The sequence below is a fragment of the Oryctolagus cuniculus genome, chromosome 7 (genome assembly GCF_051225735.1).
Source record: "Oryctolagus cuniculus isolate XC-2025 breed Fujian yellow rabbit chromosome 7, ASM5122573v1, whole genome shotgun sequence".
Taxonomy (NCBI): Eukaryota; Metazoa; Chordata; class Mammalia; order Lagomorpha; family Leporidae; genus Oryctolagus; species Oryctolagus cuniculus.
In genome coordinates, this window is record NC_142873.1 from 137,485,365 (window position 1) to 137,511,957 (window position 26,593).

Genomic DNA, 26,593 nt, shown 5'->3' on the forward strand with positions numbered 1-26,593 from the left:
ATAATTTGCACGTTTAAAACTTTAATAGCGCCTCGTCGCACTGAACAACCCAAACTCCTTTCGGGGTTAAAACGCCGTTCTGCTGAAACTCACAGTCTGCCTCTTGACTGTACGGTAGCTACACCGGTCTGCGTCCAGTTCCCCCAGCCGGTCAAGTGCTGCTTTTGATCTGACTTGGAGCCTCTTGGCTTCTGGTTCCCTTGGCCAGGAACCCTGTCCTCCTCCCTTTGACTTACTGCACACACGCACGCAAGCACGCACGCCCCTCGCTGCTTCTCATGTGCCAGTCATCTCGGAGCGCTCTTTCCTGGACCACCCGTTACTCTCAAAATCCTCCCCCGAGTCTAATTCGTTTAGTTTACTTCATCCAGTGCTCCTCCCTTCCCGCACTAGAACGTATGTTTTGTTAAGAAAACCAGGTCCAGCCATTGTCAGGCAAATAGTCGGTCCTTAATACTTGTTGCCTTAATGAAACATGATACAATTTTGTACAGGCTAAGCAATGACTCATGGTTTTCCCTATGTCCCTAAGCATCAGTAATGTTTAGACTTTGTTTAATCTAAACTCATTGACTTTTTAAAAGGAAAGTTTTTTTTTAAAAATTCTATCTTCATATCTTCATCTCCCACCCCCTCGGTGTGGGACTTTGGAACAGTCACTTGACCTCTTTAGGCCTCAGTTTCCTCATCTAAAAAACGGGAATAACAGCAGGTACCTTACGGAGTTGCTGAGGTTAGGGAACAAAGAACAATGAAAACTCCCTGAATGTTATAAGTAACAAAAGCATTTGCTGTAGTCACCACTTGAAGCACTGATTAGCTACATCTACCATATAATAAATACATAATAATTGGAGGAAACTGAAAACCTTGACCCCACTTCTGCGTCTTCTTCCTTCAGATCCCTACCCCCCGTGACTGAAAATACCCTCCCCATTTTTAAAATATCAAAATAAATGTCACCAGATGAAACACTCACTGCATCTTAAAAGTCATTTTCAATTATTGTACACAACCCAAATCTTGGTGGCAACATCTTACAGGGGAAATACCAACTCTGCAAGGGTCTATCACATCCTTAAGACACAAACCTTGTGTCAAAAATTTGTTCCCCGAACAAGTGCAAACTTCCTTAGCTTCTCCCAGAAGACGTGGTGATGAACCCCCAGGGTGAGCTACTATCATTCTGACACTGATGGAGCAGGATTTGAACACTGATTGAATCCAACTCAAAAAAAAAAAAAAAAAAAAAAGATTTGAATGAAAGGTAGTGACAAAGAGGTCTTCCATATTTACTGGTTCACTCTCCAAATGCCCGCCACAGCCAAAGCTGACCCAGGCTGACACAAGGACAATGGAACTCCAGCCACGTTGCCCACGTGGGTGGCAGGGACCCAAGCACTGGGGTCATCGTGTGCTGCCTCCCAGGTGCATCAGCAGGAAGCAGCATCAGAAGCACAAGGTAGCCAGCACTCAACCCAGGCACTCCTTCCCTACGTGGAATGCAGCCTCCCAAGCAGCCCCTTATCCTGTTGCACCACGACATCCATTCAAGTCTTTAAACAACTACATGTCTTCCTATCTACTTCTGCGATCCAAGACTCTAGAAATGAGCCCCGCAGGGATGGCATTGTGGCATATTGGGTAAGGCCACTGCCTGCAACATGGGCATCCCATATGAGCACCTGTTTTGAGTGCCAGCTGCTCCACTTCTGATCCAGCTCTCTGCTAATGTGTCTGGGAAAGCAGCGGAGGATGGCTGGAGTGTTTGGGCTCCTGCACCCACATGGGAGACCTCGAAGAAGCTCCTGGCTTCAGATCAGCCCAGCTCTGGCCATTTGGGGAGTGAACCAGTGGATATTTCTAACCCTGCCTTTCAAATAAATAAAAAGAAAGAAAGGAGCCCATGTAAGGGGCAGGCATTTCGTGCAGCACTTGAGATCCCTTAAGCTCACCTCCCATATTGGAGTGCCTGGTTTGAGTCCCGGCACCTCTGCTTCTGATCAGCTTCTTGCTAATTCACACCCTGGGGAGGCAGCAGATGATAGTTCTAGTACTTGAATCCCTGCCACCCACATGGGTGGAGTTGTAGCATCCTGGCCCAGTTCTGGCTGTTGCAAACACTTGGGGAGTGAACCAGCAAATAGAAAATTGTGATTTTCAAATGAAAGGAAAATAGATATTTTCTTTTAAAAGTGAAAGGCTCATGAACTGTATTATCAGGCAGCAGGAAGACAAAGTGTGGATCGTTCTGGCAATAGTAAAGCTGTATGAAGCACTCCCCTGACCACAGACACAGCCTATTTTTGGATAACTCATTCCCAGCTAAATCTGTGCTGCTTGAAAACACAGAGCAGGGTCTGCGTATTTGTTACTGCCATAGCCCCCCAGTCCTAAAGCAGTACCAATGTCCAGCACATGGCAGCAGTTAGTAAATACCTTTTGGATGGATGAAAAAGGAATGAGATTCAAGAACAGGGGTCAGGAAGCAGGCTAAAACTGCCCTCATCCCTGTTGACACTGGTTCTCTCAGAAAAGAACTACAGAAATAGTACAAGGGGCAGGTGTTTGGCACAGTGGTTAAGATATCACCTGTGTCCCATATTGGAGTGCTTGGGGTTCAAGTCCTGTCTTCACTTCCAATTCTAGCTTCCTGCTAATGTGCACCCTTGGAGGCAGCAGATGATAGCTCAAGTACTTGTGTCACTGCCATACTTATAGTTTGAGGCCCCTAGGTTTGGCCTGCTCCAGCCTTGACTATTTAAGGTATTTATGGTGTGAACCAGCAGAAGGGAGAGCTTTTTCTCTCTGCCTTTCAAACAGATTTTAAAAATTTTAATTCTTTCTCTTCAAAATAAAAAGGCAAGCCACAGACTGAGAGAATGTATTTGCAAAATATATATCCAATAAAGGACTTGTGTCCAGAACTTATAAAGAACTCTTACAACTCAGTAAGACAACAGAATTTTACAATGGGTAAACAGAGCCAACATTGTGGCACAGATTAAGCTGCCTATGATGCCAGCATCCCATATGAGCAATGATTTAGTACTGGCTGTTCTAATTCTGATCCACTTTGCTGCTAATTCACCTGAGAAAGCAACAGAAGCTGGCCTAAGTATTTGGAGCTCAGCCACCCTCATGAGAGACAGATAAAGTTCCTAGCTCAAGCCTGGTCTAGCCCTGGCCATTGTGGCCACTTGGGGAATGAACCAAAGGATGGAAAATCTCTCTCTCCTTTGTAACTCTGCCTTTCAAATAAATGAGTCCTTTAAAAAAAAAAAAAAGGTAAATAATATGAACAAAGATATTAGGATGGCAAATAAGCAGTAAACATTGGTCATTAAGGAAAGGCACAATGGGCTACCAAATAACCAGTGTGTTCAGAAAGATAGGGTGGCATCCTGCACTGCAGCTGACTAGGCTAATCCTCTGCCTGTGGCACCGATACTCTGGGTTCTAGTCCTGGTGGGGGCGCCGGATTCCATCCCAGTTGCTCCTCTTCCAGTCCAGCTCTCTGCTGGGGCCTGGGAAGGCAATGAAGAATGGCCCAAGTGCTTGGGCCCTGCACCTGCATGGGAGACCAGGAGGAAGCGCCCCGCTCCTGGCTTCAGCCATTTGGGGGATGAACCAACGGAAGGAAGACCTGTCTCTCACTGTCTAACTCTGCCTGTCAAAAAAAATAAAGGTAGGGTGGCAAATGACTACTTTAACTGCTGGCACTTAGATCAGTATTTTTTACAAATCGGAAAGAAAGCTAGTTTGTACTGCAGCAGGATACACTATAAGGCATATGTGCTTTAGACACAGAACTAACACTGATAGCCTTCTATTACTCACTGTGATCATGGGAAAGTCTGAGATTCTTGTTCTTGTTTGTAAATTAGAGTACTTGTAAGGAGGCTGGCGCTGTGTTGCAGCAGATGAACACCCAGACCTGAAGCGCAGGCATCCCATATGGGCGCCGGTTCAAGACCTGGCTGCTCCTCTTCCGATCCAGCTCTGTGCTATGGTCTGGGAAAGCAGTGGAAGATGGCCCAAGTCCTTGGGCCCCTGCATACACGTGGGAGACCCGGAGGAAGCTCCGGCCATTGTGGCCAATTGGGGAGAGAGCCATTGGATTGAAGACTCTCTCTCTCTCTCTGCCTCTCCTATCTCTGTGTAACTCTTTCAAATATTAAAAAAAAAAAAAAAAAAAAAAAAAGGGTTCTTGTGGGAAGCAGATGCTGCTGGATGCATACCCAATAGTCCTTCTCCCCTTTCTTACTAGTAGATATTACTAGACTTTCTCAGAGGATTGATTCCTGTTCATCTAAGCCACTCATGATGAATGATCTTATCTACTTTGCTGTCAACAGGAGTGAGAAGATGACCCATTTCTAGCAAATGAGACACAAGGCTGAGATCTGCTTGGGGCTTTTAGGGAAAGATTTCCTTACTTTAGATCTTTGATGCTATCACTGAGCTGCTGAAGTCAACCTTGGAGTCACATTAAATGAGGACGTCTATCATGTAAAGTGATAGTGTTCTTACTTAAGCCAATTTAATTAAAAATTTGTAATATATAATTGAAGGTAATTGATAAAGTACTGCATACGTAAAGATGCAATTATGTAACAGACACTGTATAAAATACTTCAAAGTTCCCAAGCCACTCCTTTTGCAGCTCATTCCCACTTACAACCCATAGACCTTTCCCAATGACCTGGCTGGGAGTTCTCACTGCCTCTTTTTAGAAGAAAGTTTCCCACCTCTGGAATATAGGGAAAAGGACCAAAGGCTCCTAGAAAGGTTCCTCAATATTACATGGTCCCAAAAGACAGCCCCAAGAGTATGGTGCTAGAGCTGCTACAGTCTGGAACACAAGAACATCAAATTCCTGCAGGATAAGCCCCGACCTAAGAAGCCTTACTATGGTATCCTGGGGAAATCACTTGTAGTTCAGAACTTCTAAATGCAGCTCATCATCCAGTAAGTCCACTTTTTCAGTTCCATCTCCTTGACAAAGCATCTTGGAAGGAGTGTTTTCATCACGTTGTGTAACTACTAACCTGCCAACTGTCCCCAGCCTGTAGCTAGAGAAATAAATGTATGGAAAGCTGGAAACAAAAAGGGAGAACTAATTTTCCAGAGCAATGATACTTTCTACTCAGTGAGTACAACAGCAGCCTGCAGATAGCCAGGCTCAGAACTTGAAACCAGACCTCTTTTACCATCAAACTCTAATTGCCATGAGATTCTGGGGCCTGGTAAACTAAAACATACCTAACAGATACAAGGCCTCACTCTGTCCCAAGGTAACAATCAGATAAAAATGTGTTACGATGTATTTTTCCAATTGACAGGGCAATGAGAAGGCTGCTCCATCAATGCTGAGAAAGGACACCTAGGGGTGGGAGGACAAATCTTCTCGCTAAACTTTAGGCTCCAGAATCAGACAATCCAGATCTGGGGCTCCCAGTATTGCTTGAGTAGCAACCAACAGCTGAACTCTGAAGCCATTTCAACATCAGTTGTTTCTAAAACTCAAGTGCACAGTAAAAGTTTGCCATAATGATCATCCATCTACTCCTTCTATTAAATACTTTATTTCTGCCTCTCTCAGTGTCAAATTGATTTCAATGTTCCAATTTGTTCTTCAAGTTCAACCAGCCTCACTCACCCTTGCTGCTGCAAAGGAGCAGAGGTCAGACTGGCTGTTTCCCAAGGGAATCTGGCAGATAGTAGCCACAGGTTAGGTTTGCAGTTTGAAAAGTCACAACACTTGGTCTCCAGAGGAATGCAGGCCCATTATGTACACACTGGCTGCCAGTGATGATTTCTTACTGGGCTCTCTGCCAGAATCTTTCCCTGAACCATCTTCCCCCAGTGCACAGAAATAACAATGCTCTGGCAGTATGAGGAAGGAAGAGCAAAACTGACATGTTTAACAGCTGAATTACTAGCAGAAGGTACAAAACATAGAACCTCCGAGGTGGGGTGAGAGTCGGGGGGAGATGATCATTTGCTTTTGTTTCTGCTTACCTGAAAATTCAGGAATGCTGAGTCCATCCTGCACACTCAGAATCACTTCTTGATCTCCCTCCCACGCCCACCCTGCCCCATCCTCATGAACCACATGGATTTCTAGCTCCTTTTCATTCTATTTACAAATATTAATTCCTTGTTATAAGCTATGGCCTGGAGATGACAAAAACCAGTAGATCATAAGTTTCTGCTGCTAGGAGTTCACAGGCCCTGGGGAAGAAATGTCACTGAAAACAAAGCAAGAGACTAACTGCTTTCTAGTACTTTGGTTAGGAACAAAATTGGGCTTTATTTTGTTCTTTATCTCCTAAGGATAAGAGGAAGTTTGAGGTATTGGTGGTAGTTGTGAACAACTTGGAAGTCTTAGATTTATTTTAACTGGGTTTTTTTTCAAAGCTCATTTTCAAGAAATATGTTGCACAACTCAGGTCAGTCATATATAGCTGTAAGATTCCAAACATGGGGAGATCAGTAAAATGAGCAGAAAAATACATTCTTTCTGTAGCAGTTCATGTTGTTAATCACTCCCTTCTTGGACCGTCTTAAGGTCTTGATTTTTTTTCTTACCTTATTAATCCACTCAATAAAATAAAATGATGTGTCACTTCAGGCTCTATTTTTCCCTATCCCCTAAATTGAGTTTCCAAAGGTTGTACTCTGCTTCTCTCTTAGCAATCTTATTCATGCCAACCATCTGTATAGCTCCCGTTATCTATAACTGCAGCTTTATAATCTTACCTGAGTACCACTTCTATGTTTACTGGAAACCTTAACCTCATTGCCCGAGGGGAACTCAGTCTACCTAAGGCTTTCTTCAAAAAGTGTACCACATTCCTTCCTTAGTCTCCTCTCATCCCCATCTGGATTAGAAGGATGTCCCAACATACTTACATGCTCAGGTAGAAACTTGGGCCCTAGCCTCTATTCCTCTCCTTTTCCCCCACCCCCAGCACCAGCCATTGGTTTCTATTAATTCTATCTCCTGTCTCTCAAATCTTCCCTTCTTCTCTATCTTCATTGCTATAGCCTTTTTCCAATCCATCACTGTCTTTCTCCTGTATAGGGGACTTTTTGACCAATCATAGCCTCCCCCCTCCAAAAAGAATGATTAAGCTCCTTAAGGAGACACTGTTTTCCCCTCATTTTTGAATTGTGTCTGTCCTCCTCCCCAGTACTACTGGCATGGTATTTTGCATGTCTGTTTAATGAAGAATAAATGTAGGCCCTGTGAAGTATTATTGTGTAACGATCTATTATCCTAACCAAGAACCTATCAGAGATGTAATTAATCCCAACAGTTTGTTTTGCTGGTAGAAAAAAAGAAAGAGACCATACTTTAGAAATAAAAGCCACTGTTGTCTTTATAAAACACAGAATTGTGCTGCTGCTGTTGCTTGCTTCAGAAGGAACTGTACATTACAGCTGCTGGGATAATTTCACAATGGACTAGACAAGGTACAGCTCAAAGCAGGACACAAACACAAGTCTCAAAGGGAAACAAATGCAAACAAGTACACAGCTGTGGGGCTTCAGGGACATTTCCCCATCCATGCTGGACTTGAGAGGGATAAAAAGTTTAGAAACTAAAGTGAAACCCAGAGTAGTCACACATGCCCACCACATGGCTGCTAAGTGCAACATCACACACCAATCAGGTTGGACTGTGTGCCCAGGGAAGTAATTTCATTTTTCCTTATTGCTACTACATCAGGGGACTCAGTGCATTTGACACATTGTCTTTACTTGCACAATTCTTGGAGGGTTTCCTATTTTCCTTTTAAAAGAAGGAAATCTGCCTTTCCCACTTCATTCTGTTTGAGCCCATTTCTTCCACTCCCTTTCTTGAGCTCCCAAACAGCAGCCAGAGGTTCTAAGTCAGTAGGAGTAGAGTAAGGGGAGAGCACCAACCCAGCCTCTCTCCCTACTCAGGGAGAAGGCAAGTCCAAGTAGTGAGGAGAAGGAGAGAACCAGAGAGGCCCTCCTCCCCAGTCTGCTTAGAAGGCCAAACAGGAAAGAGTGCCTTGCGTATCCCTGCCATGATCAGACTTTAAGAAGGAAGGCATCCCAGCTACCATCCTGGATTGGCCTAGGCCCAGTAAATAAATAAAAATAACTTTCTCCGACATAATTTCCAAAACTGCCTTTTGGCTAGTTTGAGATGACTTTTCTACCCTAATGGGGAAGAAGCTTCCGTCCTTATTTGTTACACACGATGCCAGCTCTAAAACACTGTCCCGCTCAGCCTTGCAGACATCCTACGGGCCAGCTAAGAAGTCAGTGTTCCCTTGGCTGCCCATCACAAGCGAATCCTCAGTCACAGGATTCTGGACCAAAAAAAAAAAAAAAAAGAAAAAGAAAAGAAAAAGAAAAGGAAGAAGGAAAAGAAAAAGAAAGAAAGACCCAAACTATCCAAAAACGTTGCTGCTTAGCCAAAGAGGAGGCCACAGAAAAGCTATCTAGCAGATGGGAACTGAGAGCATTTTAGGGCAATTTTACACTTTTAGGTGCCTACTTCTTCAGCTTTATCCTAAGCCTAAGTTCCCAGCAACAGTAGCCCCAGGCTTATCCCCAAAGGCCAGCAATAGCACCTCAACCCCACCATGGGTCAGGCTGGACTGGATAAACAATCAAAGAGCAGTGCTCTCCTTTCCCACCTTTTAGCCAAACTCTCTCCATTCTCATCTCTTCACTCTCTGCTTCCCCATGTCCATCCCTTAACTTGCCACCCTGGCTACCCAGGTAGCTCAACCCTAGAACATCGTCAAGAAAAGTGAGGCCCCAGATAGAGAGAAAAGGAAGCAGATTTAGAAAAAGCAACAAGAGAAATCAGTTCAAAGGAGTGGATAGGTATGGAAACTGCCAGAAGCCCTCCTAATTTCATGCCAGCTGGGCAGGCCTGCTACTCTGCCCCAGTGGAAGCTTGGGAAAAGAGAACAGTCCAACCCAGGGTTAAGAGTTAACACCACTGGGTATGCGGAGGAAGTTCTTGGTCTTCTGCAGTCAAGGAGCTAAGCCTGTCTTGCCAGCTAACAATAGGGTCACTGCAGCCATGCAGAGAATTCATCATCACATATGCAGACAGGCAGGCAGGCAGGCAGGCAAGCAAGCTAAGTGATTAGGGGGAAAAGGAAAAAGGAGCCATGGAAAGTGAGAAGAGAAGAAGGAAGGCAAAACAGTGGAACAAAGGGAACAAAGGGAGCGAGAGACCTGTCTAAGAGGTTGAGGTTGGGTTCCCCCGGTGTTACCTCACAGCTTCAGTAAGAAGCACCTCTCAAACCGAATCCAAGCAAAGCTTCCTGCCAACTCCACTTTTTAATCTCCATGTACCACCTTTCAAACAAGAATAATCCATGAGATCAGTGGTATTTTTCAAGTCTCAAGCATCCAAAAAACAAGCAAAAATCAAAGCAAGAATTTATTTCCTTGTCATTGCCCAAGCATGGCCGGTGCAATGCCAAAGGGCTAAAAATGCATTTTAAGCCCCAGCTCAAAACCCAACTGGAGAGAGTGAGGCAAAGAGGGAAAAGGAGAAACACGTAAACTTGTTGCTGGGAGTAGTAGCTGTCACCTGGCTTCTTATGGGCATTTGCAAATGCTGGTGAATGACTGGACCCTCCAGGAATAGTGCCCTTACTCCAGCCCCAAAATGTACCCAAGTAGAGAACATGCAGAGCCCATTGTCCTAGGAGAGCTCCCTCCCCAAAGGGTGACGGAACACGAAGTAGACTGTTTATGAAGGCGATGGACAGGGCAGATGGAGTGTTGGCATCACTCTCTTTAGGCACTTGTGTAAGGAATGTAGGCTCTCCAGTGAGCTGCCTCCTCCCAGAGCCCTCCATTCTGTTCTTCAGCTGGGCTTGTGCCCATGGGGCACCCATGCTATAGCCAGCAGGAAAAAAGCAAAGGATTAGGAGGAGTTTATTCAACAGTCCTGATGCTTTCTCCATAATGAATATTTGTGCTACATTTTGTGAAGTTGCTGAACAATGTAGCCAACCAGAACAGAACCTGGGAAAGATTGTTTTGCATAGCAAATCTGGGTCTGTACAAGGGATGCTGGGGAGAAGACAGGGCAGCTCCAACTCCAGAGGCCAGGATTTAGACCCTCCTTCCTTTGACTGGCCTCTAAGCCTGGGCTAGGCCTAAAGTATCATGGCTTCATCACCAGAGTGGGGCAAATCCAAGCCCAGGCTCTTCATAAGGGGGAATTTCCACACTGAAGTTTCAAGTCCCCATCCAAGCAGTGGGGAAGGAAAAAAACAAAACAGTCAAGGAAAGAAGGGACTTTGCCTCAAGGTCAGCAGGGACCAAGTTAGAACCCCCTTCTTCTTCAGTCCTGCAAAACAGTCAAACCCCTTATCTCAAGACAGAAAAGAAAAGAAAAAGCCCATGCCACCCACTCACATGCCCTAGTGGGAAACCAGGAAAAATTCATTTGTGTAAACAGAAGCATTTGGGAGCAGCAAAATTCCCCAGCCTGTCCACAGGACATGCTGGAATTTGGGATGAGCCAAAGGGTCAAAGGACAGCCCAGAGGAAGGGGAGATGCACTTGCAGGGGAGAGTGCAGGACAGTGCAGAGGAGGGAGCCTGTAGCAAGAAAAGGTTTTATCTGCACAGAGGAATGATGGGGCCTGAGCCCCACCTTGGGGAATTAACCAGCCCCTACCTAGCCAGGCCAGAGAATAAGTCAGGTACAGCGTTCCTTCTGATGGCTCAATGTTTTCAGGACGTAAACTCATCAGGCATGGGAAGGACTTCCAGATTTTGGCAATAGACTCAAGTTATGATATAAAAATAATATTTAGTTTTCTTTTTTTTTTCTTATTTTGGACCAGGATCATTTGTTGTAAGATATCCCAGTTAAGAAATATTGAAACTTAAGAGACCTGACCATCAGGAGAAAAAAAGACACCAACAGTGAGAAATGCTATGAAAGTTAACTCCGGGCCTGGGCAGGGTAGGAGGTAGAGGTGACGGGAAAAAAGGAGGCTTAAGGGGAAAGGCCTGGGGCCAGTCATCTCAGCAGCTCCTAGACTAGTCACGTCTGAAAGTGCAAATGTCAATGGATTTTAACCATCTTGAGGTTATGATCTTTTTAAAAGCTTAATGAATGTGGAAGTCAATTCCTTCAAATGCAAAAAAGCTGGCATTCTGGCTGGAGGCTCGTTGGTTTCTGGATATTTCTTCCCCACCTATCTCCTCTCCCACCCCACCCCATCTCCCAAAGAAAGGTACAAAAGGTTGCAGTTCTGCAGCATTACCGTTACAGGGAAGGCACTGGTTACCCACCAGCAGGCGGAAGGAAGACAGGGTCGTGTCACTTCAGAGCTAAGTGCCATAGTGCCTTAAGTGTTACTAGGGGCTAGATGTCTGTCAGGGAGAAGGTGGGGTAGAAAATGTGGAGAGAGAGGAATAAGGGCAAGGGTGGTGGCAGCTGGGGGAGGAGCAACCAAAACCATTAGCATTAAAAATCTTGCTACAAACTGGATTCTGAACCCATTAAAACATCTAGTATCCTAAAATATTGATCTGGGTCTGGTTTCATTTTTCTTCTTAAACAAATCTAGACCTTTTCTGATTAAGGCTCCTAAAAAATCCTTCCCTCTCCCACCCACTTTCTCAAGCCCCTCACTTTCCCATCTAAAGTATCAAACCCAAACCTACCAGCTTTTGTCCACAGGGCTGCAGAGCCGACCTTAGCAAGCTGTCAAGCATGAGTCTTTAGCACTGTGAGTCACATGAGACACCTGTGTGTATGGCGGGCACCAGTGCTGCCCCTCTTGGTCCAGTGGGGTCAGGGCCAGATGTGACAAGTTGGGGTGAGGGCAGGGGACATAGGGTTGATATTAGAGATTTCTGGCTGGTGGTCTGTCTTGCTGGCCCTGTTTCCAAAGCTCACACCCCGCTGTAGAAAGAAACAAGGCCTCCTGCACTCCTCCCTAGCCCACCTCCCTCCTCCTTGCTTCCTCTGGATTTGGGCGGCACAACTCCTGGGGCTTGGAAAGCTTTCTTCTATCCAGTGAGGTAACAGCGTTCTGCCTTCAAGCGAAGTACATGGTGCGCAGAGTATCCTGGTGAACCTGCACAGCTTTGGCCAGAGCCTGGGGGTCCCGCCCATTGCTCTGCCCCGATATGTGGCTCCCCTCTCCACTGAAAAAGGAAAAAATGAAAGAAGTTCTTCCTGGTGAATTGAGCTGCTGCTAATTCCCTCACCCATCCGTGGCATGCCAAATTCCCATACCGACTTGAGAGAAAAACAACCCAGGTTTGGGCAGATGACCCCAGTGGCACCAAACTAGATAGCACCCATTTACTTCTATGCAAGGAAAAGTGAGAGAGGCTGGTACGGTGACCTGAAGCAAAAAGGAAGCAAGCCTGACCCCGGGCCTCACCTGTCATGCTCCTTGTCCACCAGGTGGTATCGTGCCCGGAAAGCCACCAAGCGGGCATAGTAGGCAGGTGCTGGGATAGAGACGGAACGTGTGCATCGTACATAAGTGTGGCACAGCTGGTATGTCAAGATCTGGAGCTCATCTGCTGTGAAACGGTTGTCATCCCAAAGGACATAGTAATGGGAAGGTCGGCTGGTACCCTGGGAAGACAGGAAGGTGAGGGGCCCCAGGTTGGGCAGAGGGGATGGCTGATGATAAGGAACAAGATTACTGTTAAGAATATAGCTGGGTTTTCTGACCCACCCATTAATAGGCAGATACAAAGCCACTATTGTCATACAACACCCTTTTGTTGCCGGCACTGCAGGGAGTTAAGCCACTACCTGAGATGCCAGCATCCCAAGTACCAGCAGTGCCAGCTATTACAATTCTGATCCAGCTTCCTGCCAATGTGCCTGGGAAGGCAGAAGAATTTGGGCCTGTGTACTTGGTCTCCTACCATAGAAGTGGGAAACCAGGATGGCTTCTGGCCCAGCCCTGGCTGTTGTAGCCATTTAGGGAGTAAACTAGCAGATGAAAGATAATCTTTTTCTCTGGCACTCTGCCTTTAAAAAATAAGTAAATCTTAAAATATATATATATATATATATATACACTCTTCTAATAATGGGAAACCAGCAAATATACTCAGAGCTTACCAACAGAACAATCCTGATTTGAACGCCATTCAGTGATGAATGATGTATTCTATAAGTAGTGGGATAACCAACTCTTTTTGACCCATTAGAAACCCCAGGATATAGCCCGGCTACCTGGATGCCTGCATGGCTGCACAGATAGAAGTCAAACTCAAAAGGGTGGGTGATGTTGGTGTCCACAGTGGTCCCAGCTGGGATGTTACCACTCTTCCCAATCTGTATAGAGACAAATACAACCAAGATCCCAAGACCTGCCTGGCCCTAGCTAGGGCCTTGGCTAAATTCTATGCTGATGCCACCAGAATCCCAAGAGCAAAGCAAAAGGTACTGTTCCCAGAGGTTACAGGGTCTTAAAATAAAAGGTTTCTAAAGTCCCACAGACCCATTTCCAAATCCTGGTTTTGCCATTTAAAACCTGCATGATCTTACCAAGTCATTTAACCTTTCTGAGGTTAACCTGGAGTTAGCAACAGTACCTACCTCACAGGATTGCTGTGAGGAAGATACCTTGCACAGTGCCTGGCACATAACGGTTCAATAAATGGCAGTGCCTTTTCCTTTTTCTGGGAGCTGGTCTACATAAGGGGACTAGGCCAGGGAGTTAGGAGGAGGGAAAGTTTAAGTGGAGGAGGAAGACACTAATGGAAGGAAGTGGGAGAGGAAAGACATAAGAGCTAGGGGCAAGGATGGGACCAGGGAGGATGGCTAGGACAAGTATGAAACTCCCAGACTTTTATCTTCCCTATCAAAACAGACAGACAGGAGTAGGGAGCTGGTAGTCTCCTCAACTGCTCACTCACTCGCTCATTCTTGTCAGCACAAAAAAGGCGGGTGTGATGGCGTTTCTGCACCACGATGTAAGTGATCCCAGGCTGGTAGTCCTTTTCCAGTTTGATGCAGGCATCACGAATGGCCAGCAGCTCATAGTGGAGGATCTAGGTACAGGGAGAGGAGGGGGACAAAGACACAAAGCTCCTCTTGAGTTCACACATCTTTCTGAACTAAAGAATTGCCACTTGAGATATGGCTTTTCGCTCTGCCTCCCTTTATATGCTGATGCCCAACAATTAGAGATGATAGGCCCTTCTTGAAAAATCAGCCTTATACTTAATTCACCTGATATGTACCTATAAAACCTTGACTGGGTGACTTCACATCAGGAGAGAACAGTCGCCTGGGTCCTAAGCATAAAGAGACCTAACATCAGGACACAAAGTTCACAGAGAAATCACTAAAATCACAATGTCCCAAAGTAAGTTAATTTCACTCAGGATCGAGAGGATACTAGCAGTTCCCTTGTGAGCTCCAAGAGGAGACAGGATTTGGACCGCTGCAGAACAGAGAAACAGAGAAAATACCGTGGCTAGAGAAGCCGCCACAGGTAATTAATCACAAGCAATAGTTGCCTATGGCCATGGATATCAGATACAGGGAGTCCAAACTGTATGGTAGAAAAGGATGGAGTTTGGAATCAATTAGAACAAGGTTAAACGCAGCCTTTAAAGCTGTATTTCATTCAGCAAGTTATTCAATCCCTCTAAGTTTCATTTTCTCCACATCTATTAACGTTCCAAATAAGACGCTTTACAAAGCTGTTGTGAAGACTAAGATAACTTGGTAAAAGCACAGAAAACCTAGGAGGGCTTAATAACTGCTGGTTGTTTTGCTAATCATTTGAATTTTAACCCAACGCTATGTGAAACCACTAGATACTTCTGATCAAAGTAGTAATATGGGGAGTTAGCACTGTGGTATAGTAGGCTAAGCCTCCGCCTGCAGCATTGACATCCCATATAGGCACCGGTCCGAGTCCCGGCTGCTCCTCTTCCAATCCAGCTCTCTGCTAATGTACCTGGAAAAGCAGCAGAAGATGGCCCAAGTGCTTGGGCCCCTGCATCCACATAGGGGACTCAGAAGAAGCTCCTAGCTCCTGGTTTCAGATTGGTCCAGTTCTGGCCATTGTGGCCATTCGGGAAGTAAACCAATGGATGGAAGATCTTTGTCTCTGTTTCTCCCTTTCTCTGTCTCCCCCTCTTTCTGTCTGTAACTCTGCCTCTCAAATAAATAAATAAAATCCTTAAAAAAAAAGTAACATGGATAAATTTGTCTGGTGTTTTAGGAAATGCTAAATGACCTGGAGGAAATAGAGCACATGTCCTCTGGAATCAGACCATTGTGTTGGAATCCCAAGTCCTCTGCTTTATTAGCTTGGATGACACTGAAAAATCATTTTGACATTTCCAAGCCTCAGTTTCCTCATCTGTCAGTGGGTATAATAAAACCTATTTCACTGAGTGATTATAAGATTTAAAAGGATATAAATGAAGTACTTAGCACAGTTCATGGCACATAATAAGTGTCCATTAATGGGAATTAAAATACTACTAAATGACAGTTTAGGAGACCAGTTTGTTCTACTAACTAGTATTAAAAAAAAAAAAAAAAAGAATATGCAGGCTTGGCACTGAGAACAAATAAGAGGAACATTGTGAAGGAAGGTCAGTGCAGCAGTGGTTCTCACAGCGTGAACTCCAGACCAGAAGCATCACCCAGAAACTTGTCAGAATTGCAAGTTCTAGTGTTCCCTGCTAGACTCACTAAAACAGAAAACTCCTAGATTCCTGCAAACTGTTTTAAACAAGCCTTCCAGGTGATCTTCTTGATGGATGCTAACACTGAGGGTCACGGGTCTACACAGTCTTCAACATGAACCAAACAGTAAATAGGCACCAAGGGCTTTCTGTTACAAGGACGTAGATATTACCTGGATACTCCACCTCCTCAGTTGTGATCTCTGTCCCCAAGCCAACCCCATTTAGCAAACCCCCCCAGGAAGCGGCACACCTCTAGTGCCAACAGCTTTGAAAAGGTAAAAGCAGCTAGCTCTCGGCCTCAACATGAAGGTTTCTCCTTCTGAGATGGGCTCTACCTGTGGGAGCTGGCCTTCAGGGACCCCATCTCGGTAGAAGATGATTCGGGTAGGCTTGAAGCGGGTGGACTTGTAAAACTGGATGAGCAGCTCACGCACCATGTAGGACAAGTCTTCAATGATCTCCTGCCGCGGTCGCTGAACCCGCACAGTAGCACAATATCGGCTGGGGTGGGCGTCCATGCTGCCTACTACCTGGCATTCAAAGAGGAAAAAACAGCTCCCAGAAAGTTCATCCAAACTTGCTGCCACACCAAGGGCTTGGAGAGAGGCTTCCCAGCAAAACTGCGACTGGATGAACAGGGCAGCGGATGCAATGAGCCCTAGTTTCAATTCCTATCCTACCACAGAATTTACTTAATTCAACTGATAAGAACATGCTCCTGCAGTGCTATTGTGGTCCATATAAAGCACAGTGAACAAGGCCCAGCCCACAGTAGGTACTAGATAAACGTGATTTCCCCACTCCTAGCAGAGGGGCATGTAAAGGTCTGGCACTACCAGATCAAACAACAACCTCACCCAGTCCAAGGTTACTCTTTTTGTTCCACTCTACAGCTACTCTACCTAGGAACCATGACCGTAACAAGGTTCTTGTAGCCAAAGTTTAGGAAGCATGGCCACAAGGAAAACAGGGATAAAGCATATTTCAGGATTTCACTGCACTTCACAGGCTGTCTAGAGAAATGAGAGGGTTCAGGAAACAAAAGTAGCAAGGCAGGCCTGAAGCCTAGCAATTTGGAAGCCCACATGGGGCAGGGAGCGGAAAAAAGCAGGCAAAGGGACTGGAGAGACATCTAACCTATGAAATGAATTAGAAGTTGGGGTGAGCCAGAGAAAAGAACAGTCCCAGCAACTAAGTCAGTCCCTTAAAAGAGATTCTAGGCAAGAGAGGTGGTCACTCCCACATATCCCAAGAGCAGTCTTGGAGAGAAACAAAAAAATTTAAATGCAAAATACGAGTGGTGGGGAGAAAGGGGCAAGTCTTTGGTCACAGGCTATACTTTCACTATTCTCCCTGACAAAAAGACACCAAACCATACAAAGTTAACTTTAAGAAGATGACAAGGGAGGAAGCAATGGGGATGGTGAGATGGTGGAGATCTTATGAAGGGTTAAGGGCCAGAGATGAGGGAAAAGAAATCCTGCGCAGTATTTGGGACTTGGGGCCAAGAGGAGAACTTTGTGAGGAAGCTGGAAAGTATCACTCACTGCTGTAATAGAAGGTTTCTTCCCATCCCCGGCTGGGGGGTGTGTAACATCTGCTCCCAGGAATATCACTGGCTGTTGAAAGACAGCAGAGCTGAGCAAGGAAGGAAAAACAAAATGGTGAGGAATTGGGTCTTCTCTCTCTAGTACCATCCAGCACCCATTCTGGTCTTTCCCCTTATGTCTGATTCACTCTGCCTGGTCAGGATCCTATCTCTTCATTAATCCCCATATGGTACCTTGACAAGGGCAAGCAGACAACAGAGTTCATACCGCTGGTGTGGAACTAGGATGTTGTTAATGCCACCGAGTTTGACATTGATCTTGAGGCAAAGGTTGGACAGAGTCTGAGGCGAGGTCTTGACCACGTTCTTCACCTGCACACACTGTGTAGCCATTCCCAAGAGCGTATCTCCAACACGTTTCACCTCAGCTACAGGCAGAGAGAACTGGTTAGTGCACTCAACAAATATTTACTGAATGCCTATTAAATGTCAGGCAGTATATGAGGTACCAGGAAATACAATGGTGACCAGAAACACATGAAGTCCCTACTCTTAGTGTGTTTATTAAGTAGTGACTAACGTTAAAAACCATGAAAATCCCAATATAGACATATGCTACAACAAAACTTGCTGGAGCTGTAAGAATGTAGAACCAGGGACAACAACCTAGTCAGGAAAGGATGACTGGTAATGACTAAATTGAAATCTGAAGGTAGCAAAGAACACAGAAAAGAAAAGGAGGGTTGGAGAAAGTACTTCAGGCAGAGGAAAACATGGCAAAAATGCACTCTTTTAGAAGTTTGCAAAATGTTTGAGAAACTGGTAGAGCACAGTAACTACAAAGGCAAGCAAGAGGACCACGCTGTGGGAAAAAGAACAGGCTTCTGAGGCTGATCGACAGAAGAGGCGATGACAGTGTAGATTAAGAAGGCAGATGAGGGGCCAGCGTTGTGGTGTAGCGGGTAAAGCTGGTGCCTGTGATGCCGGCATCCCATATGGATACTGGTTCGAGTCCCAGCTACTCTACTTCAGATACAGCTCCCTGTTATTGCACTTGGGAAAGCAGCAAAAGATGGCCCAAGTGCTTGGGCCCCTGCATCCATATGGGAGACCCAGAAGAAGCTCCTGGCACCTGGCTCCGGTCTGGCCCAGCTCTGGGCGTTGCAGCCATTTAAGGAGTGAACCAGTGGATGGCAGATTGTCTGTCTCTCCCTCTCTCCCTGTAACTTTGACTTTCAAATAAGTAAAATAAATCTTAAAAAAAAATGCGATGAGTTGTCAAGAAACAAATAGATTAAAGAGATATTTAAGGGACTCTGTTAGACAAGATACATAAGGAAACAGATTTTTACAAATAACTTTGAAGTAGAAGACAGATTATAAATTCTTTTTGAGACATTTTGAGTTTGTGCTTTTTGATCATCCCAGCAAAGATGTCAACCAGGCAAATGGGTATAGTCGTTAGAAGCTCAACAGAGTAGTCTGAAACAGAGATACAAATTTTTGCAATATTTAGGTACAGGTAGTAAGTGAAGGCATGATATTGATGAGATCACCAAGGAGGATGGCAATGAAAAGAGAAGAGGCTTAGATAGAAATCCTGAAGAACTGTCAGAATTTGTAGTACAGGAAGATGACACCAGCCATGGAGAAAAATCCAGAGCTAGAAGGAAGTCCAAGACAGTAACTTATCATGCATGCCAAGTAAAGAAAAAAACTTTCAAAAAGAAACAGTGGTCACAAAGTCACAAGTAACTAGATCAGGTAAAACAAGGAGGAGGAATGTCTTTTGGATATAGTGATGTTGACGCAAAAGCTGTTTTGGTGATATAATGTACAAGCAGGAGATGCAGGATCAATCAAAGTGTTGGTATGTTTTCTCTGAAAGACTCACGTATGTTTAGAAAGCTAAAATGATATTTTAATTTTTTTTTTTTGACAGGCAGAGTTAGACAGTGAGAGAGAGACAGAGAGAAAGGTCTTCCTTCCATTGGTTCACCCCCACAGATGGCCGCTACAGCCGGCACACTAAGTCAGTGAGCTGTGCCGATCCAAAGCCAGGAGCCAGGTGCTTCCCCCTGGTCTCCCATGCAGGTGCAGGGCCCAAGCACTTGGGCCATCCTCCACTGCTTTCCCGGGCCACAGCAGAGGGCTGGACTGGAAGGGGAGCGACCCAGACAGAATCCGGAGCCCCGACCGGGACTAGAACCTGGGGTGCCAGCGCCGCAGGCAGAGGATTAGCCTACTGAGCTGCGGCGCTGGCTGATAATTTAAATTTCTAAGAGAGATGGAATAACCAGTGGCAAACCATTTTCTCTGTAGAGAACATTCAGAAAAGCCAGGTAAAATACAGAAACCATCTTTCTGAAGGCACCAGGTATTAAGACATAAGGACTGGAGAGGTTAGCCAGCGCCGCGGCTCACTAGGCTAATCCTCTGCCTAGCGGCGCCGGCACACCGCGTTCTAGTCCTGGCCGGGGCGCCGGATTCTGTCCCGGTTGCCCCTCTTCCAGGCCAGCTCTCTGCTGTGGCCAGGGAGTGCAGTGGAGGATGGCCCAGGTGCTTGGGCCCTGCACCCCATGGGAGACCAGGAAAAGCACCTGGCTCCTGGCTCCTGCCATCGGATCAGCGTGGTGCGCCGACCGCAGCGCGCCGGCCGCGGCGGCCATTGGAGGGTGAAGGGTGAACCAACGGCAAAGGAAGACCTTTCTCTCTGTCTCTCTCTCTCACTGTCCACTCTGCCTGTCAAAAAAAAAAAAAAAAAAAGACATAAGGACTGGAGAGGTTAAAACTCCAGAGAGAGAGAGAAAATCTCAGAGGAGAGCTACCTTCAGCAGCTTCTTTTGTCCTGGGTACACTTATGGATTCTAGGTATGGGCAGCAGACTGAGAATCCAAGCTCTGCACTACCAGAGGGACTACCACCAGCAAACAAGCAACAAGAGCTTTTTGATGTTTTGAGACATCAAGACATGTACTAAATGTGAAAGTTCTAAATGTGAAAGTTTTAAAATAATGACAGTAAAAAAAAACATAGTTATTTTCATAACATTGGGATTTCTTAAATAGGACACAGAAAGTACTAGCTAGGGGGCCAGCACTGTGGCATAGTAGGTTAGGGGGCCAACTGCAATGCTGGCATCCTATATGGTCACCAGTTTAAGTCCCAGCTACTCCACTTCTGACCCAGCTCCCTGCTAATGTGCCTGGGAAAGCAGCAGATGGCCTAAGTATTTGGGTCCCTGTCACCCACATGAGAGGCTTGGATGAAGTTCCTGGCTCGTGACTTTCACCTGGACTAGCCTGGGCCGCTGTGGCCACCTGGGGAGTGAACCAACGGACGAAAGCTCTCTCTCTCTTTTCTGTTTCTCCCTTTCTCTCCATAAGCCTGCCTTTCAAATAAAATAAAACCTTAAAAAAAAAAAAAAGAGTACTAGCTGAAATACTAATAAGCTGGACTATATTAAAATTAAAATGTTCTTCTCAACAAAAGATACCATTAAGAGAGTAAAAAGGCAAGTCAGAGAATATGTGTAACATACATATATATTCAATAAAGGAATGATAAAGAAGGCCTATAAATTAATAAGGAAAAGGCAGTTAAGTCAACTATTTAAAAAAAGGAAAAATTTTTCAGACTTGAGCAGGCACTTTACAAAAAAGTGCTGGTGAAATAGCCAACAGAGATGAAGACATACAATTTTATTAGTCATCAGAGAAATCAAATGAAAATCACAAGGAAAGATAGCATTAAACACTAACAAGAGTGGCTATCTAGAAAATAAAAAATATGACATTTGGTAAGGATGTGAAACATCTAGAATTCTTTCTCCTATGCTGCTGGTGGAAGTATATATTGGTATACTTAAAATCCATTCCTAGATGGCCGGCGCTGCGCTCACTAGGCTAATCCTCTGCCTGTGGCACCGGCACACCAGGTTCTAGTCCCGGTTGCCCCTCTTCCAGGCCAGCTCTCTGCTGTGGCCTGGGAGTGCAGTGGAGGATGGCAGGAAAAGCACCTGGCTCCTGGCTTTGGATCAGTGTGGTGCGCCGGCCACAGTGCGCTGGCCGCGGCGGCCATTGTGGGGTGAACCAACAGTAAAGGAAGACCTTTCTCTCTGTCTCTCTCTCTCACTGTCCACTCTGCCTGTCAAAAAAAATCCATTCCTAGATACATACTGAACAAAAACGGATATATATATTCAAAGTAGACATAGAAGTGTTCAATGAAGCATTGTTTATAATTGCCAAATACTAGAAATAATTCTAAAATGTATTTTTTTTAATTTTTTTTTAAATTTTTTGACAGGCAGAGTTAGTGAGAGAGAGAGAGAGACAGAGAGAAAGGTCTTCCTTTTTTCTGTTCATTCACCCCCCAAATGGCTGCCACGGCCGGTGCGCTGTGCCGATCCGAAGCCAGGAGCCAGGTAGGTGCTTCCTCCTGGTCTCCCATGTGGGTGTAGGGCACAAGCACTTGGGCCATCCTCCACTGCCCTCCTGGGCCACACAGCAGAGAGCTGGACTAGAAAAGGAGCAACCAGGACAGAATCCAGCGCCCCAACCAGGACTAGAACCTGGGGTGCTGGCGCCGCAGGCGGAGGATTAGGCAAGTAAGCTGCGGCGCTGGCCTCCAAAATATATTTTAATAGAATGGATAAATATATGTAAATTGTGCTATAATCATATCATGGAAGAGCTGTAATAAACTACAACCAGACATAAGGAAGAACTCAAACTTAATGTTGAGTGAAAGAAGCCAGACACAGGGACCTGTACTGTGGCACAGTGGGTTAAAGCTTTGGCCTGTAGGGCCGGCATCCCATATGGACGCTAGTTCAAGTTCTAGTTGCTTTACTTCAGATCCAGCTACCTACTAATGTGCCTGGGAATGCAGCAGAGGATGGCTTGAGTCCTTGGGCCCCTACACCCATGTGGGAGACCTGGAAGAGGCTCCTAGCTCTTGACTTCAGATTGGCTAAGCTCTAGCCATCGTGGCCGTTTGGGGAGTGAACCAGTGGATGGAAGATATTGCTCTATCTCTCTCTGTAACTATGTCTTTCAAAGTAAATAAAAATAAATCTTACGAAAAAGAAAGAAGGAAAGAAAGAAAGAAGCCAGACACAAAACAATACACAATGTAGCCATCGCTGTGGCATAGTAGGTTAAGTCTCCGCCTGCAGCACTGTCACTGGCATCCCCTATGGGCACTAGCTAGTTCGTGTCCCAGCTGATCTTTTTTTAATATTTTGTTTATGTATTTGAGAGATATAGTTACAGACAGTGAGAGGTAGAGACAGAGAGAAAGGTCTTCCATCTGCTGGTTCACTCCCCAAATGGCTGCAACCGCCGGAGCTAAGCCAATCAGAAGCCAAGAGCCAGGAGCTTCTTCCAAGTCTCCCATGTGGGTGCAGGGGCCCAAGGACTTGGGCCATCTTCTACTGCTTTCCCAAGCCATAGCAGAGAGCTGGACTGGAAGAGGAGCAGCTGGGACTCGAACCAGCGCCCATATGGGATGCTGGCACTGCAGATGGAGGATTAAGCTACTGCACCGTGCGTTGGCCCCTCTGTTCCTCTTCTGATCCAGCTCTCTCTGCTTACGTTCTCGCTGTCTGTAACTGTATCTCTTAAAGAAATAAATAAAAAATCTTTTTAAAAATCTAAAAAAAAAGTACATATGATATGATTCTATTTATATAAAGTTCAAAAATAGGCAAAACTAATCTATGATGTTATAAACCAGAATAGTAGTTCTCACTGGGGGAGCTTTATAGGTACTAGTGTAATGTTCTCCTGGATACTGGTTACACTGGTATGACACTATGGGAGCCAGTTCAAGTCCCAGTTGTTCCGCTTCCAATCCCTGCTGATGCGCCTGGGAAGGCAGCAGAGCCCCTGCACCCACGTGGGAGACCCAGAAGAAGCTCTTAGCTCCTGGTTTCATACTGGTCCAGCTCCGATCCTTGTGGCCATTTGGGGAGGGAATCAATGGATGGAAGATCTTGCTCTCTGCCTCTCTTCTCTCTTTCTCTGTAACTCTGCCATTCAAATGAATAAATAAAAATATTAAAAAAAATTTTTTCACATAAAAAAAAGCCAGTAGTAAGAAGTTAGTAGAGCCCACTTTCAGCATTGTTTCCCAGGCCACGAGACATCTCTTTCCTGGGGCTGTCACAGTGTCACCAGCCCCTGGGGTGTTGGAGAAGGCACCTCAAACCCTGTGTCTCATCGCTTAGGAGCCTCCTGCCACCTTCTAGACCTGCTCCCTGACTGATGTCATGCAGGGAAGAGCCTTGGTGGGGAGAGGTAAGCCCCAGGCCCCGGGGGACCCACAGGGACAACAGCTCCTTGGGACCTGGAGAGAGGGGACGAGTGATAGGCCAAGTGGGTCTCCAAAGTTTGAGATCCTGGAAAACAACAGGTAGCTCGTCTTTGTTTTAGTTTAGGATTAGTCAAGCTCCTGGATTGTGGAAGCCAGGAAATGTCACCCAGCTGAAGACTGGTGGCAGAGGCTGTTTTAAGGGGGCAGACTTCTGGGTCATGTCCTGGGGCTTTGGGCCCGGCCTGGCAGGGTCTGCCCTTTGTGCAGATCCTGACCCTGGTGCCTGTGAGGTTGGGGTCACCCCTTCCTTGGTCCCTGAATCACAGCTGTTTGCATTTTATGTGTTTTCTATATTTTCCTCAGTTGTTTGAAAAGGAATAATAGAAATAAAGTTGTTTGCTTCAGGAAAAAAAAAATAAGTTACTGGAGAAGAAGGAATTAAGTACACTGAAGACAGGATTTGCAGCATGATACCAGATCAAAATTGGATAGATGTGATTCTGTCTTTCCATACTCTCAGGGCAACCACAATGCCAATAGGACTTCAATTCACCCAGGACAGGAAGAATGTCATTCCACCCAGCCTCTCAGGAGGAAGGGTAAAACGTCTAGAAGAATGTGACTTCTCTTATCGATTGGCTAAGTTTCTAGGCACATGGCCCCATTGCCAGGAGGCATAACCAAGGAACTGTAAATGAAGAAACTCAACATCCTTACAAAGGTTTTTTTTTTTTTTTTTTTTTGACAGGCAGAGTGGACAGTGAGAGAGAGAGACAGAGAGAAAGGTCTTCCTTTGCCGTTGGTTCACCCTCCAATGGCCGCCGTGGCCAGCGCGCTGCACTGATCCGATGGCAGGAGCCAGGAGCCAGGTGCTTTTCCTGGTCTCCCATGGGGTGCAGGGCCCAAGCACCTGGGCCATCCTCCCCTGCACTCCCTGGCCACAGCAGAGAGCTGGCCTGGAAGAGGGGCAACCGGGACAGAATCCGGTGCCCCGACCGGGACTAGAACCCGGTGTGCCGGCGCCGCTAGGCGGAGGATTAGCCTAGTGAGCCGCGGCGCCGGCCCTTACAAAGGTTTGAGGCTGACATATATCACATTACTGAGCCCAGAAAGAGAAAGTTTTAAATAAATGCTGCTTTCCTAAGTATGTTGTATTCACACACATATTTTTCAAAGATTTTTACACCAAAATAAATTTGTCCCTTAATTCTGTTTTTCTACAAACTTTGTGAGGTGCCCTCATAGCCCAAAGACAAGCCAAAAGACTGGATTCACCCCTTAATGAGGAGAGCCAGAAACATGGATACTTAACTCAAGGGAGTACTCCTAACAAGCATCCCTATCTCCCATCTCAGGTCATCAATTTAAAGCCCAAGTGAACTACGGACTGGAGATCAACTAACTTTACTCCATAGATAATTACTGAGTTACCATATTGATGGAAGACTCTACCTTAGGTGTACATGTGCAGAGGGAAGAAGGTTTCAAAGTAGAATCAGATCTGCTCCATGCTCAAAGTTAACATCAAGCAAGGTGGTAAATGATCAGTGCAATAAACTAGAAGAGTCCAGAAAGAGACAAGTTCACCCTTGACGACAAGAATAATAAGTAGCATTTAAATTAGGTGTGGAAGGATGGGGATGACTTTAAGGGCAAGAAGAAGAGTATCCAGATATTTCAGGCAAAGGCAAATGATGTAAGCAAAGTCAGAAACTGGAAAGCACAGACAAGGAATGAGCATTTACAATGCCTACTAGGTGCCAGGCACTGTGCTAAATGAATTCTTTTACATAATTAATTCATGAGACTTAGAAAAGTTAGGTAATTTACCTTAGCCAGTGGACTGGCCAAACCAGGATTGAAATGCTGTTCTAATTCCAGAACAAGTGATCTTTCTAGTATATGTGAACAGTACAAGATAAAATGGAAAAGATGCAAGTTTACCAGGGCCCTGAAAACCTTTTATGTAGTAATCATTGGAATCAATTTTTTCTTTGGTAGTACAATCAAAATCTTATTCAGTAATCATTTAAGAAAGATTTGAGGGGCCAGCATTATGGCGTAGCAGGTTAAGCTGCCACCTGCAGTGTTGGCATGCCATATGGGCTCCAGTTCAGGTCCTGGCTGCTCTACTTCTGATCTAGTGTGCCTGGGAAAGCGTGTGTACCTGGGAAAGCAGTGTAGGATGGCATAAGTGCTTGGGCCCCTGTGCGTACGTAGAACCCAAGGGGGCTCCTGGCTCCGGCCTGGTCCAGCCTCGGCCATTGCGGCCATTTGGGGAGTAAAGCAATGGAAGGAGGTTGTCTCTGTCTCTCCCTGTCTCTCCCTCTCTGTGGCTCTTTCAAATAAATAAAATGGATCTTTAAAAAAATAAAAATAAAAAAGGGGAGGCCAACATTGTGGTGCAGTGGGCTAAACCTCTACTGGCGGGACTGACATCCCCTGTAGGCACTGGTTCATGTTCCAGCTGCTCCACTACCAATCCAGCTCTCTGCTCATGGCCTGGGAAAGCAGTGGAAGATGGCCAAGGTACTTGGGTCCTGTGTGGGAGACTTACAAGAAGCTCGTGGCTCCTTGCTTTGGATCAGCCCAGCTCCAGCCTTTGCAGCCATTTGGGGAGTGAACCAGAGGATGAAAGACCTCTCTCTCTGTAACTCTGACTCTCAAATAAATAAATAAATAATTTTTTAAAGAAAGATTTGAGAAGAAATGCTACAACTGCATTGGGAAGTATGGATTGAGAGCAGGATATATTTCTTGAGAAAGATTATGAAAAAGAATACTAGAAGAGAAGATAGCCTGCCTCCAAAGTTTGAATGAAGGTCCCCAAGAGCAATTCTGATGCCCAACATGGAAGGCAGAATTAAAGAGAAAAGTTCATGGAGGAGAGAACAGCTAGTAAAGAGATATTCCACCAGAACTCCTTGAAAGGCAGATTGTCACTACTACTCTGCTACCAGTGAATCCAGGATCTAGCACTGCGTTTCACGCACAATAGTTAGTCGATATGTTC

At 45.5% G+C, this 26,593-nt stretch overlaps 1 protein-coding gene across 7 annotated transcripts in view; it reads right to left on the minus strand.

Annotated features, from left to right (window-relative positions):
- Positions 1–7,362: 7,362 nt before the first annotated feature.
- The window catches only part of AGO1 (argonaute RISC component 1), a 68,038-nt gene continuing 48,807 nt past the window's right edge, over positions 7,363–26,593 (minus strand). For 6 of the 7 annotated variants that reach the window (XM_089301023.1, XM_051832176.3, XM_008273690.5 and 3 more), the window contains 7 exons: positions 17,531–17,690; positions 17,261–17,351; positions 16,049–16,243; positions 13,920–14,054; positions 13,234–13,335; positions 12,422–12,621; positions 7,363–12,179 (listed from right to left, as the gene is read on the minus strand). In XM_089301023.1, coding sequence (XP_089157149.1) covers positions 12,071–12,179; positions 12,422–12,621; positions 13,234–13,335; positions 13,920–14,054; positions 16,049–16,243; positions 17,261–17,351; positions 17,531–17,690 — 992 coding nt within the window. In that variant the 3' untranslated portion in view covers positions 7,363–12,070. The remainder of the gene's footprint in view (positions 12,180–12,421; positions 12,622–13,233; positions 13,336–13,919; positions 14,055–16,048; positions 16,244–17,260; positions 17,352–17,530; positions 17,691–26,593) is intronic. The other variant, XR_016211117.1, reaches the window with a different exon arrangement.